Source organism: Colletotrichum lupini, chromosome 8 (genome assembly GCF_023278565.1).
Source record: "Colletotrichum lupini chromosome 8, complete sequence".
Taxonomy (NCBI): Eukaryota; Fungi; Ascomycota; class Sordariomycetes; order Glomerellales; family Glomerellaceae; genus Colletotrichum; species Colletotrichum lupini.
The window spans coordinates 2,342,753-2,357,005 of record NC_064681.1 but is presented as its reverse complement, the minus strand read 5'-3'; the positions used below and the strand labels follow the sequence as shown (position 1 = coordinate 2,357,005).

The following is a 14,253-nucleotide window of genomic DNA, read 5'->3' as shown; positions in this document are numbered from 1 at the left end:
AATGTTTTGATTCTCGACACGAACGAGAGAAAGAATGGAACGGAAGGAAAGACGAAACGGTGGGGAAGGCGCTCATTAATTGCATTGCCTGGCGTCGTCAAAACAAGTTTTTGGGGAGTGGGAAATAAAGAAGCCCAATGGGGAGTGCGTTGAGGCTTTGGCTTTGGGGGCGTTTTTATACTCGGTGGTTGAAGTGTGCTCGTTTGTTCATCGGTCTCTCTGCCTATCTCTTTCTCATCCTTGCCTGGGAACCATGGAGCGTGAGAAGGGAGAGGGGTCGTTTGAAGACGTTTCTAACGCACATGAAGTACATATCACGAAGACAGATCACCACGGCCAGGAGGCTCAAGTGTGTATTATGTTTGAAAGAACTTGATTACTTTTTGGGGTAAAGATTGTCAGCGTATAATTAGATTCCCTGTCTACGTATGAGTGCCTTGCGTGTCCGTCTAGTTCCTTGACCTTGAGTTTGTGTCATGAGTGAAAGAGAGAGGCTCCTAGGTTCTGATGAAAGATGTTGCTCGCTCCGGTAGGAACGGACAACAACTCAAGGTCAGAATCGCGACTGCTGCCTAATCTCGTTTATCCTGCAATAGTGGTTGAGAAGGGAAAACACACGGATAAAACGGCGCGGGAAAAAAAGGATTGGTGAGCGAAAACAAGAAAAGATGCATATGACATGATTGCCATGTCTTGACTCCCCCTCTCTCCTCTCAAAGGTCGATGAGCTTTCTCTTGAAGGTGCCGGTCATGATCCAATGAGACGTGTGGTGAGGGGGGAAACCTGGACCTGCCGTTTTGAGCGACGAGATGCCGGTGGTGTCGGGCAGGCTGACAGGCCCCGAGAAGGGGGGGGGGGGTCCAACGGTGTAGGGGGTGGTGTATTTGATGGGGCAGCCGCTATGTTGCTGCGTTTTGATGTTGGGATCTATGGAGAGGAGGTGATTTCACGTCCATGGCTGCATTTTGATGATTGCGTATTGTAGGATGATTAATTATGTTGCTATGTACTTTGCGAGATGAATTGATAAAAAAGGCCATATCAAACAGAGCAGAGACAGGCTTCATGCGATGCAGTCGGTGACGTTTATAAATCTTTCTGGTGAATCACAATGCCCCGAGACGATTCGTTGCAAGCAAGTGGGATAATCTGGCCATGATCCTCCCTGTGTGAAGTCGAGAAGGGTTGGTTCCTTGAAATGCCAAGCTTTCTTACACGGGACGGGAACTAGATGGGCGGGATGCGACGGGGGGGTGCCCGCCCATAATATTATCCATGGGACCGCATGGGCATGAAACTTGGAATACGTCTCGAACGAAATTCTCTTTGGGGAATTGAAGTCCGTAAGCGCTCTTATCAGGAAGGCCACTTTAGGATACCTAGGTAATTTGGTCTTCGTATCTACTAAAGGAACTTTGGTACGTTGAAGTTTGGGACTTTGGTTTAAATTCGACCTCACAGACGGGAGTGGCGTCAGTGGGATGGCTTGCCTGGGCTTGCCTGCTTCGGCCGGCAACCCCATTCCGCATCCGCTCCCGACGTTTGGAAGAGGTCAAATCTAGGGCCCCACTTTCCGGTCCCGAGACCGGCAAAGTTGTCCGAGAGCTCTGTTGTTGGAAACTTGATTCTTGTGCATCTTGCAAAAGTGCAGCCTGGGGAAAAGGCAATGCACTGGAGAGAGAGCCTTTTGAAGGGTATTAAGCTGACAATGACGATCAGTCGGGCTAGGCTTCGGGATTCAGTACAGTACCTGATAAATGTGTCAATCCAAGGGCGGCATGCAAAAACCCATGTCGGGTTGGATTGCAACACTCTGGATGCCGCTTTCGCAACTGGTGACCCTGCCCCCCGTCTTATTAGCTGCTAGCATTCTTTGCCAGTCCTGCGGTCCAGTCATCATTCCCGCATTCTCAGCAATCGGCCCCTCCCCGTCACAAACCACACAACCCCGGAAGGATGGACGAAACGAACATTTGAGCAATGAGGATGAACGCATCCCGACTAGGCTCTGGCTGCCTAGCTGGGGTACCCCCCCAGCGGAAGGCCTTCATTGACCGTTTCCCATTTGCTCCAGAGCTGGTGCACAGCCTAGAAGACCAGGGATCCCCCTGTCTCGCCGTATCTTATCGACCTTTTCTTACGGGTACAACGTCTCGGGATTCTCTTTCGTTCTTCTTACGTTGAATACCTTCTTGACATGTTTTGATATATTTCTGCCCCCTCCGCTCTTTTTCTGTAGACCTTCTTGGTCTTGGCTTGCATACTGCCTCACTCCCCAGAAGGGGCACTAATCCTCCAGCGAATTGCAATCCTTCGTTTCAACGTCGTTCTCGCTCATGACACGCGGTGCTCATAGCAGTAGTCAAGTATCCCACATCGAGAGAAGCGCCAACGGAGAAGAGGCCGTGGTGTCGACAACACCTCTCTCGCTGCGCTGCCCCTGACGATGATGGATCTCATACCTCGGAGAGTCTTTGCGCTCGCGGCTGAGGCGCGATTGCGATCCCAGGCTTTGCTGGCGACTGCGCAGAGGTGAGTTCTATACAGAATGCTTGACCGCTACATGGCCATGGGAAGGGGAATCGTTCCGGGTTTAGATATGGGATGCAAAGACTGCTACCAGATAGTCTTATGGGACTTATTCCTCCGGGCTTGGTTCAAAAACCTAGTGAATCTATGGCAACAGGTGCTTTCTGCACATTTCTTCTGTGAGGGCGCGTGAGAGCGTGTGGTGGAGGATGCCAGTCTCTCATCCATTGCTCCTACGTATCTGATTAGACGCTGTAAAGGAACGTTACTGACGAACCTCAAATAGCCATGCAGAACTACCCTGGATCAACGACGTGACCCAAACCGCCGACTCAGGGTATCCTCAAGCCCTCGTCCTCGTCATCTCTGCGCTCTGGACTGCTTCACGCCTCATCCGTCGCCGCAACAAGCCCTCATCGCCACCTCAAACCGCCACAACCACCACTGTCCGCGCCGCCAGCATCAGATGGCCCTGGGAACTCCTCGCCCAGCTCGTTCGTGCTTCCGCACTAGCCTTCCTCGCCCTCGCGGCCGCCCGCGGACAGACTCCCTGGCTCAACGCCCTCGTCGCCGCCTACGCCCTCGTCCTAGGCCTCTCACGGCTCGTCAACGATCTCGAGTGGCGGCACGTCGCCCTGCACCAGGTCAACTTCGCCCTTGGTCTCGAGCTCCTCGTCTTCGCCGCCTCCTCCGCTCTGCCCTGCATCGAAGTCTCGTCCGAGTGCGCCCTCGCGGCGGCGCCGGCGAAGGCCGGCCTCGCGAGCTTGGCGGCCGCCGTAGTCCTCTCCGTCATCACGCCCAGGGAATGGGTGCCCCCCTCGCTTGAAAACGACGTGCCCATGCCCGAGGACTACGAGAAGCGCGGGCCCGCGCCCGAGGAGACGTGCAGCTGGGCAAACTACTACCTCACGTTCGAGTGGCTCACACCCGTCATGTGGAAGGGCGCCCGCACCGGCGAGGTCGTCCTTGAGGACCTGCCCCAGCTGCCCTGGTACGACGAGCCGCTGCTGCTCCTCGCGCGGATCAAGAAGGCGAGGGCCAGGGGTGTCACGACGACGTGGACGCTCTTTTACCTGCTGCGCAAGGAGGTCAACCTCATGGCCTTTTACATCTCCTCGGCCTACGCGTCGGAGCTCGTCGCCCCCTACGGCCTGTACCACCTCCTGGGCTACCTCGCGGACCCCCAGGGCGCCTCCGTCAAGCCTTGGCTCTGGCTGGTGCTCATGTTCTGCGGCCCGCTGTCGCGCTCTGTTCTGTTCCAGCAGTACGTCTTCACGTCGACCCGTCTGGTCGTCCGTCTGCGGTCCGCCCTGACGCAGGAGCTGTACCACCGAGCCATGGGGTCCATGGAGCTCGAGGAGGACATTTTCGCGCCCAAGCCCGATGGCGCCGGGGACAAGAATACCAAGGACAAGGATAAGAAGAGGAACAAGAAGGATGAGGAGGCCGGGCGATCTACGACGTCGGCCGGTCGCCTGGCGAACCTCATGGCGGCTGACGTGCAGGCCATCTTTGGCGCGCGCGACGTCGTCATGGCCGGGACTGGCGTGCCCGTGGGCACCATTCTCTCAGTCATCGGCCTTTACAGGATGCTCGGCTGGCCCGCCCTCGTGGGCACGCTGATCCTCCTCCTCGCCGCGCCCGTGTCCGTCACCATCTCGCGGCTCATGGGCCGGCTGACGCGGAAAGCTCGGCGCGCGCAGGACGCCCGCATCTCGCTCGTCTCCGAATACCTCGCCTCCATCCGCGCCGTCAAGTACTTTGCGTGGGAGGACGCCGTCGTCGAGACCATCGAGGACGCGCGCGCCAGCGAGCAGCGCGACCTCTGGCGCGTGTCGCTGTCGTTCGTCATGCTCAACCAGATCAGCGCCCTCGTGCCCTACATCTCCATGATTACAATGTTCTCCCTCTACGTCGGCGTCTGCGGGCAGCCCATGACGGCCGCCACGGCCTTCACTACGACGTACCTCGTCAAGCAGATCCGCCGCAACGTCGGCCAGGTCGCCTTCATGTCGCGCCAGATCACCGGCGCCGCCATCGCCATCAGCCGCCTCGACAGGTACTTTGCCACCACGACGCCGCTCGACGAGTACCCCGAGGGACCCCTCCGCATCCGGGACGCCACCTTCCGCCGCAACAAGACGGCCTCGTTCCAGCTCAAGGACCTCTCCATCGACTTCGCCCAGGGCGGGCTCAACGTCGTCTCGGGCGTCAGCGGCAGCGGCAAGACGACGCTCCTGCTCGCGATCCTGGGCGAGACGGTCAAGGAGGGCGGTGTCATTACGCGGCCCAAGGACGTCGCCTTCGCGTCGCAGACGTCGTGGCTGCAAAACGACACCATCAAGGAGAACATCCTCTTCAACAGCCCCCCCGAGCCGGTCCGCTACGACGCCGTCGTCAATGCCTGCTGTCTCCCCGTCGATCTGCGGGAGCTGGACGCCGGCGACCAGACCGTCGTCGGGGAGAACGGCGCGTCCCTCTCGGGCGGCCAGAAGGCGCGCGTCGCGCTGGCTAGGGCGCTGTACTCCAAGGCGCCCCTGCTGCTTCTCGACGACATCTTTTCGGCGCTCGACGCCAAGACGGCGGCCTCGCTTTGGGAGCGGTGCTTCTGCTCCGATTTGTTGAAAGGGCGTACCGTGGTCTTGGTGGCGCAGCAGCCTTGGGTTGCGGCTCAGGCTGACGTTGCCCTGACTCTCGAGGACGGTGCCGTCAAGCACGTTGAGCAGAATATTGGTGTCGTCAGGCACCCGGTCGCTGTCGCCAAGGATATTGAAGGCGAGAGCAGCACTGAGGTCTCCGACAACTCGGATACCGAAGTCGAGACGCAGACGGATCCGCTCAACGATGCCAGAAAGGTCGCCGTCGATAAGGGAACGAAGGATGTGGTTGCTCAGGAGATGAAGGCTAGCGGGAAGAGCGCTCGTTTAATGTGTAAGTGCAACCCCCTGAAGACCTTCAAAGCTTCAAAGCTGACAACTAGAAACAAAGTCTTCAAGTACATGACCTACTTTGGCGGCCCAGGGTACGCAGTATTCTGCATGTTCCTGATGCTCCTCTCCCAGCTCTCCGTCATGGGCGGCACCCTCTGGCTCTCGGTCTGGGTAGACGCCTACGACAGGCAGACGGCCGTCGACATCGCCTTCTACCTGGGCGTCTACGCCGCCGTCACCGTCACCGAGTCGGTTCTCTACGCCGCCGTCTTCCTCGTCTTCGAGAACGGCGCCTGGCACGCCGCCCGCAAGCTGCACAACGACTTCATCCGCGCCGTCATGCGCGTCTCCCTGAGCTGGTACAAGCAGACGCCCGTCGGCCGCATCATCAACCGCTTCTCGAGCGACATGTCCTCGCTCGACCTCAGCGTCAGCCCGCAGCTCCGCGCCTTCCTCGAGAGCTCGCTGGCGCTCGTCATCCGCATCTTCGCCATCAGCTCCATCATGCCGATTTTCATCGTGCCCGCCGCCGTCGCGTCCACGTGCGGCCTCGTCGTCGGCGAGATCTACACCCGCACGGCCGTCACTATCAAGCGTCTCGTCGCGAGCTCGCAGTCGCCCATCTTTTCGCAGTTTGCGGATACGCTCGCGGGTCTGCCTATTATTCGTGCGCGGGCCGGGATGCCGGATACTTTTGGCGATAACCTCGCGGACAAGCTCCGCGTCTGGTCTCGGGCGGCGGAGGCGCACTTCAACTGCAATCGGTGGGTCGCGATGCGCGTCGATGTCATCACGGCCTTGGTCGGCTTGAGCGCGGGCATCATTGCCGTGTCCAAGGCCGGCCTTGTGGGCGCCGGTCTTGTGGGTTTCTCGCTGCACAATGCCACCGGTTTGAGTCAGACGATCCTGGGTCTCGTCCGTAGCATGAACGACCTCGAGGTAGAGCTGCAAAGTGTAAGTTGCGCGCATCCCCTTTTCCCGCTCCTTTCTTTGTGATTCTGGAGTTACGGTGGCTAACATCAGAGAACAGTTCGTACGTATCAAGGAATACGCCGGCCTCGACACCGAAGAAAAGGACGACGAATCCTACCCGGAAGAAGGCCAAGTCGAATACACCGACACCCCAACCCACGTCATCCCCAAAACCTGGCCAACAACAGGCGAAATCGAGTTCCGCAACGTCACCATCCGCTACGATCAAGACGGTCCCAACATCCTCACAGACGTCAACCTCAAATTCCGCGCCGGCGAGCGCGTCGCCATCGTCGGCCGCACGGGCAGCGGCAAATCCACCCTCGTCCTCTCGCTCCTGCGCTTCACGCACATCGTGTCGGGCCAGATCCTCTACGACGGCGTCGACATCACCAAGATCCCGCGCCGCCGGCTCCGCGAGGCGTTGACGATCATCCCGCAGGAGGCCGTGCTCTTCAACGGCACGCTGAGGACGAACCTCGACCCGACGGGCAAGATCGCCGAGCCCGTGCTCGAGAGGGCGCTCGAGTCGTGTCAAGGGATCGCTTCGTTCCAGTACCAGCCTTCTTCGGACGTGGATACCGACGCGGACGACGACGCGGCGGCGGTGGTCGCGCGTGACGGTGACTCTTCCAAGTTGGCGCTGTCGACGGTTGTGAACGCCAAGGGTGAGAACTTCTCCCATGGGCAGCGCCAGGTTCTCTCGCTGTGTCGTGCGCTGGTGCGGGGCAGCAGGTTGATGTTGCTGGATGAGGCGACGGCAAGCATGGACTATGAGACGGATAGGGGCATTCAGGCTGTGCTGCGGAGGGAGGTTAACGGAGATGGTGGCGGTGACGACCGTACGTTGGTCACGATTGCCCACCGCCTGCGGACGATTGCGGATTATGATACGGTCGTCGTCATGGGGGCTGGACGGGTCGTTGAGGCGGGTCGACCGGTTGAGTTGTATAAAGCGAGAGGCGTGTTTTATGACATGGTTCATCATAGTGGTGAGAGGAAGGATTTGGAGGAGCTTTTTGAGGGTGGAAAATAAGTGAAAAGGGGCCGAGGTTGTTCCTGCATCTCAGTATGGGTAAGGCGGTTGGAGAAGCCAGTCAGGGAGTTGGATATGATGCATTAGAACAGCACGTTATAGATTGTGCCCGGGCTGCGTGTACTTTTGGCATCTGTATGGAGATCCTGTACACATACACATAGAAAGAAGCCGTTACTTGTGTTTCGAATCTGCAGTCGGAGAGTGAGCTCAATATAGATCGGAAACATTGAATGATTCGTGTGATCACCTACATACTTGAACCTCCGACACAAATAGCGTGGTTAGCTTGTGCCTAGGGGCTTGAGTCCAGGGAGTAAGACTGTACTCGAGCTTGTAAGTTGTGAAGAGACCGTGCTAGGTTCCGTTCCTGTCTGTTTGGTTTGATGTGAGGCAAATTATAGGCGAGCAGCCAGATTTTCCTACACAGTATCAACCAAGAGTAGTTACATATGACTTCCGTTCCCGTTCTCCTCTACAAATACCCAATATTTTGTATAACGGATAGTTAGGATAAATTTAAAACTAACAAAGAATGGGGAACCAATTTAAGCTATATCACTGGATGATTTCCGAAGATGCAGCTTAGACCCTTTCGACACTCATCAAGCCAGGCAGTGACACAAAAGAATGAATATCTCATCCTTTGTCGTGGCTAGAGCGGTGCAAGAAGTCGCAACTAAACCAGAAACTCTTGTAGACGGCATTACAACAATCCTCCCGAACCCGGTGGAAGCTTGAAACGATGCAGACAGATGGAATGGACTGGTTCTGTACATCCTCACAGTGCAAGACGAACCTTCTGAGCTGGGACGTTGACACAGTTCCTAGAACAGGAGAGACCACATCGATCTATGACATTTTAGCCGATAGCCTGAACACCCTTGATGACGAAACTGAGGCTTTCTAGGTACGTAGATGTGGTAGTCTCTCGTAAATTGTCATGGTTTCCTTCAAGACTGGCCCCTTGTCGTCCATGTCCGATACGTTGAGAATTATTCGGTTTGAAAGAATGACCAGTGACTTGAAGTACGCCCCAGACACGAATCCCAGAGCTTGGTGCGTCATTAGCCTTTGTCTCGAATTTGGAGAGCGTAGCAAGATTATCGCAGTCAACATATGTGTTAAGCAAGAGTCATGTTAAACACCCTTGTTCTTGCACCATCGCAGTCAACATATCTGTTAAGCCGGAGTCATTCTAGACACCCTTGCTCCCGTCCCGTCATTCCTTAAGCCGAGCGTAGTACATAACGAATACGTGAAGAGGCACGTCAGGACGGGCGGACCGCTGGATCTCTCTTTGATGCGAAGGCTGTGGAGTTCAGTCCTATGTACCGTACCTTGGGCTAGCCACCAAATCTGGAATATATAATGGTCCAGACAAAAGACCGTTCAGGCTACATCCCCACCCAGTCCTGAAGAGGCACGATTCAACATGGTATGGGCTCCCTTTTGTATAGGTAGCTACCGATGGCTACAGGTAAACCTTACATGTCGCTAAGATTCTCAAATTCCGTCAGCGATAATCAATAACAAAGCTGTTCATTCTGCCTGGCATTTCCATACATCATTAATCCCACCACCTCCACCACTCTCACATCTTATAAGCAACACCAGACTCATGCTCCATCATATCAAAAGTAGGCTTCCCCGAAAACCACCCTGCCACCTCGGATCCGATGGACTTGTATGTAAACTCAGCATCTTCCTGATCGATCTTGACCGTTTCGTGGCCCCTCCCTCCCGCAGCGGCATCAGCCAAAAGCTGCTGGTGACAGCACCGCTCGAGGCTGAGGAACCAGTAGACGCAGCTCTCGACGCTCTTGCCGCAGGTGATGAGGCCGTGGTTCTGCAGGATGGCGGCCTTCTTGTTGCCCAGGGCGGCGGCGATGCGCAGGCCTTCCTCTTTGCCGAGGACGATGCCGCCGAAGGAGTTGTAGAGGACGACGTCGTTGTAGAAGGCGCAGGTGTCCTGGGTGGTGATGTCGAGGTTGCGGCCGAGGGCGGAGAAGGCTTGGCCGTAGAGGGAGTGGGAGTGGGCTACGCAGTTTATTTCGGGGCGGGCTTCATGGACCGCGTGGTGAATCATGTATGCTACGAGTTTACATTGTCAGCTAGATTCGTCGAGAGGCAACTGATAAAGTTGGTCCGTTCTGAGGGGACGAACCGGCGGTATTCAAGAGCCTGACGGGGCCACCCTCGACCACTTCGCCATTCTCATCTACGCGGATGAGGTCTGACGCTTTGAGTAGTGGCCAGGGGACGCCAAATGGGTTTAGCCAGAATGTTTGCGGCTCAACGGGGTCCTTTTGACGTCGTTAGTTTTAGATTCACGAAGCTGGTTCGAGAATATGTTGATCGTTTCCAAGACGGAAGAATACATACTCTGACTGTGATGTGGCCAGCGACGCCGGCGTCGAAGCCGTTCTTTGCAAAGATGCGGAAGCCTAGGGCCAGACGCTCCTTAAGGTGCTGGCGCTGCTGGTACGGATCGTCAAACTTTTGCGGGCGGGGGAAGCCCTTGGTCTCCAGGGTCTTTGACTTGTCTTGCCCGGGCTTCTTTTCAGGCGCAATGGTAGAGCTGGGCAGGACGCCGTTGCCGTTTGTGTGATTGACGGCGGAGGCGTCCGCGTGGGGGATCTGGCTGACTGAGGTTGATGGTGCCATGGTTTTCTTCTCTCAATGAGGGATCGCTTCACAGAACATATGTATGTGTATGTTGTTTCAGTATGAATAGAGAGTAGTACCGGCAATTGCGGACGTGGGTTTGAGCTTTATATGAGTGAGATGAAGTGTGAGAGATGAGTATTTCCTCGCCACGCGAATGTCCATCCGAAAGGGTCGCATATAGACTTTAATGCGGGATAGCTCAAGCTTCGGTTGCCGATACCCCAACCCCGGCAGGTATGGGTATGGGGGATCAACTTCCACGTCACTAACAGAATGAGACAGCAATCTGCAGTCATCAAGACGGAAATCAAGCCTGGAATTGCTAAGAGTTGGCCACGCTCTCCGCCGACTACCGGTACTCGGGTCCCGAGGCAAACCCCGCATTATACGTCCATTGTGCCGCTCTGGCGTTTTGGGGCCCCCCATCCCTGACGATGCGTGCCTCGGTGCCCACCACCATTCAGCTCAGGTATCCAATAGCAGTCGAGATATTAATACAACGGAGAGGATTACTTGGTTGTTTAGTGAGGGAGAAGCGGAATGAGCTCCGCGACGGTGATCGGAGGCTCTTGAAAGCGATGGCAAGCGTACAGTTTACGTTTTGCTGTCACGCCCTGCGGATGTCACGCATCTATGAGGTGCAGACCTACAGGAAGCTTGGGCTTCCAGAAGTAGAGTAATGGGCGCCGTGCCTGCGGCCTCATTCCGCAGAGGTGAGCTACTTGAGTTTACATGGACCGCAGCCGATATGGTCAAAATCCCGATCGCATCTACCGCCGTAACAGACGCCGAAGATGGGAGGATGATGAGATGAAGGTTGAGTACCTTTGGTGCTTACTTGTATCTTGAAAGACTCGTATGCACACTGAGAGGTGATGAGTGCGGGACACTTCTCAGCGGGCTCCAGCGGGCTTCAGCGGATACATGCCGGGCGGGGGGCCGGGGCGGACCCTGAGGGTACAGGGGTACGATGCGGGGTGATTAGATGCTCCCCATAGCTATCCTCTGATAGGCCAATCATCTCCAATCGAGGGGCTGGCCGCATGTTGGCGCATTCCACCCGAACCTCCAACTTTTTTTTTTTTTTTTTTTTTTTTTCTCCGTTGCTCTTTTTCTGGTGACGGCAAAATTTCACACCGCGCGACACTACCCACCAACGCTGACAGGATTGGACTGCGACGACTCTTACCTCTGAATTTCCCTTCCTTTCGAACAACACTCGCCGTGCGGAACCCATACCCCTCCACGCACGTTGACTTAATTTTCTCTTTCCCACTCCCGCGACACACCATGGGTCGCAAGTTCAGAGTAAGTTTTTGCGGTCGCTTTTCAATTGACTCCTACTGCCTGTTCGCGTGCTGACAACAATTCCATCAGGGAGGCAAGAAGGGCAAGTCCCGCGGCGGCGGCAACGCCGAGGGCGGCGGTGACCGCGGTCGCCAGCCTCGCAGCGAGTCGTGGCAGAACTACCCTGCCGTCAAGAAGGAGAACGAGAGACTCCAGCGCTACTACAATACCATCTTTGGTCTCTCCGAGGAGGAGCAAGGCCCCTTCTGGGATGCCCTGCGCAGAGATCTACCCAACAGCTTCCGTTTCTGCGGCTCCAAAGGGTAAGGCATCAGTCACTTGGCAGAGGACAGACACGTTTCCTAGTCTCGCGCGACCTCATACTGACCCGAAACCCAGCCACGCCTTGGCCGTGAAGAAGCTGCTGCAAACCCGATACATGCCCGAGATCCAGAACATCCAGCACGCCGATGGACGCACCGTCGAGCCCCCCAAGCCCTTGGCGTGGTACCCCAACGAGCTCGCTTGGTGGATGACCACCCCGAAGAACATTATTCGCAAATACCCCCCCTTTGCCGCTTTCCAGAAGTTCCTCGTCTCCGAGACGACCGTCGGCAACATCAGCAGACAGGAGGTCGTCAGCATGATTCCTCCCCTCTTGATGGACGTCCGCCCCGGCATGACCGTGCTGGACATGTGCGCCGCGCCCGGCAGCAAGGCCGGTCAGCTTCTCGAGATGATTCACCAGGGCGAAGAGGCGAGAGTCAGAAAGGTTCTGCGCGCCTTTGCCAAGGAGGATGGCCTCGACCTCGGCGACGAGACAGAGGAGGAGCGCCAGGCTGATCTCTCGGCCGACCCCTCGGATTCTGGCCGCACCACCGGCCTCCTCATCGCCAACGACTCCGACTACAAGCGCGGCCACATGCTTGTCCACCAGCTCAAGCGTCTCGGATCCCCTAACCTGCTCGTTACCAACCACGACGCCACCCAGTACCCCGCGATCAGGCTCCCCGCGAACCCCGAGACCCCGACGAAGCCTCGATACCTCAAGTTCGACCGAATCCTCGCCGATGTGCCGTGCTCGGGTGACGGTACCTTGAGGAAGAACATGAATCTGTGGAAGGACTGGCAGCCTGGCAGTGCGCTGGGTCTTCACGTCACCCAGGTCAGAATCCTGCTGCGCGCGCTCGCCATGCTCAAGGTCGGAGGCCGTGTCGTCTACTCCACCTGCAGTATGAACCCCGTCGAGAACGAGTCCGTCGTCGCGGCCGCCATCGATCGCGCTGGTGGCCCGGATAAGGTCGAGATCGTCGACTGCAGCAACGAGCTGCAGGGTCTCGTTCGCGCCCCCGGCATGAAGAAGTGGCAGATCATGGACAAGTCTGGCAGGCTGTGGAGCTCTCAGGCCGAGGTCGATGAGTGGACCAAGAACAGCACCGAGGGCGTCGCTCCCGGAAGACTCGTCGAGACCATGTTCCCGCCGTTGGAGGGCAGCGTCTGCGCCGACCTGCCTCTCGAGCGCTGCATGCGTGTCTACGCTCACCAGCAGGACACTGGAGGCTTCTTCATCACCGTTCTGCAGAAGAAGGCCGAGGTCAAGATCCGCCCCGAGGATCAGAAGCAGGGCGACGAGTCCACCAAGTCAAACGGAGCGACTGCGGCCGCCACACCTGCCGAAGCCACGCCCGCGACTGAGACCGAGAACACCGAGGCGAACATGGAGGTTGACGACGCCGTGAAGACCGAAGAGGCGGTCGAGGCAGTCCCCGAGACGGTTCCGGAGACGGCCCCTGAGACCACCACTGAGGCCACCGAAGAAGTAAAAAGTGAGGAAAAGGCCGAGGAGGCGGAGCAGGATGCTACGAACGGTGTTAAGCGACCGAGAGAAGACGAGACGGCTGACGGCGAGACCCAAGAGACCAAGAAGGCCAAGCTCGAGACGACAACACAAGAGAAGCCCAAGAACTCGAACCGCAACATCCACGGCCGTGTCGAGGAGCCGTTCAAGTACCTGGATCCCAAGCACGAGGTCATCAAGAACATTCGCGACTTTTACCACATCTCGTCGCGCTTCCCCGACGACCGCTACATGGTCCGCAACGCCACGGGCGAGCCCGCCAAGGCCGTCTACTACACCTCGGCGCTGGCACGCGACATCCTCACGGAGAACGAGGGCCGCGGCATCAAGGTCATCCACGGCGGGGTAAAGATGTTTATGAAGCAGGACGCCCCCTCGGCCGAGATCTGCCGCTGGCGCATCCAGTCCGAGGGCATGCCCATCCTCCAGGGCTACGTCGGCGAGCAGCGCGTCGTCCGCCTGACCAAGAAGGAGACGCTGCGCCGTCTGCTGATTGAGATGTTTCCCCGCATCGCCGACGGCGAGTGGGAGCAGATGGGCGAGATTGGCGAGCGCGTGCGCGACATCGGCATGGGCTGCTGCGTGCTCCGCGTCGAGCCCGACGGCTCCGACCCGGCGTTCAGCGAGCGCATGGCGCTCCCGCTGTGGAAGAGCATCCACTCGCTCAACCTCATGCTGCCCAAGGAGGACCGGACGGCCATGCTGCTCCGCATCTTTGACGACACCACCCCGCTCATCAACAACAGCCTGCAGAAGCAGAGGGCGATTGACGAGGCTGCCAGGAAGAAGGCGGCGGAGGACGCCCATGTCGCGGACAAGGAACTCATTGACATTGAGGACGCCCCCACGCCCGAGGAGATGGATCTCGAGCCTGCGTCTGTGCCTGCTGTTGTTGCGGAGACCGAGGATGCCGCCGCTGCCGCACCTGCTCCCACCACCGAGGAGGCTTAGAAGGCGGACTCGAATCCGA

At 57.4% G+C, this 14,253-nt stretch overlaps 4 protein-coding genes across 4 annotated transcripts; 3 read left to right on the top strand and 1 right to left on the bottom strand.

Moving 5' to 3' along the window:
* Positions 1-253: 253 nt before the first annotated feature.
* CLUP02_15195 (uncharacterized protein) lies at positions 254-576 on the top strand (the record flags this gene model as incomplete). The annotated part of the gene is made up of 3 exons (XM_049294119.1): positions 254-349; positions 454-467; positions 534-576. 3 exons carry the CDS (start codon positions 254-256, stop codon positions 574-576), a joined length of 153 nt encoding a protein of 50 aa, XP_049151265.1.
* A 1,871-nt stretch (positions 577-2,447) lies between these two features.
* Positions 2,448-7,468, top strand: CLUP02_15194 (ABC transporter; the record flags this gene model as incomplete). The annotated part of the gene is made up of 3 exons (XM_049294118.1): positions 2,448-2,533; positions 2,817-6,414; positions 6,491-7,468. 3 exons carry the CDS (start codon positions 2,448-2,450, stop codon positions 7,466-7,468), a joined length of 4,662 nt encoding a protein of 1,553 aa, XP_049151264.1.
* Positions 7,469-9,062: 1,594 nt separating this feature from the next.
* On the bottom strand, positions 9,063-11,183 carry CLUP02_15193 (class II Aldolase and Adducin domain-containing protein; the record flags this gene model as incomplete). Its single annotated transcript, XM_049294117.1, has 9 exons — positions 9,063-9,562; positions 9,636-9,774; positions 9,854-10,116; positions 10,216-10,424; positions 10,492-10,580; positions 10,652-10,706; positions 10,766-10,856; positions 10,913-11,003; positions 11,100-11,183. 9 exons carry the CDS (start codon positions 11,181-11,183, stop codon positions 9,063-9,065), a joined length of 1,521 nt encoding a protein of 506 aa, XP_049151263.1.
* A 245-nt stretch (positions 11,184-11,428) lies between these two features.
* On the top strand, positions 11,429-14,234 carry CLUP02_15192 (NOL1/NOP2/sun family protein; the record flags this gene model as incomplete). The annotated part of the gene is made up of 3 exons (XM_049294116.1): positions 11,429-11,446; positions 11,516-11,748; positions 11,825-14,234. The coding sequence occupies 3 exons, from the start codon at positions 11,429-11,431 to the stop codon at positions 14,232-14,234; spliced, it is 2,661 nt and encodes an 886-aa protein (XP_049151262.1).
* Positions 14,235-14,253: the final 19 nt, after the last annotated feature.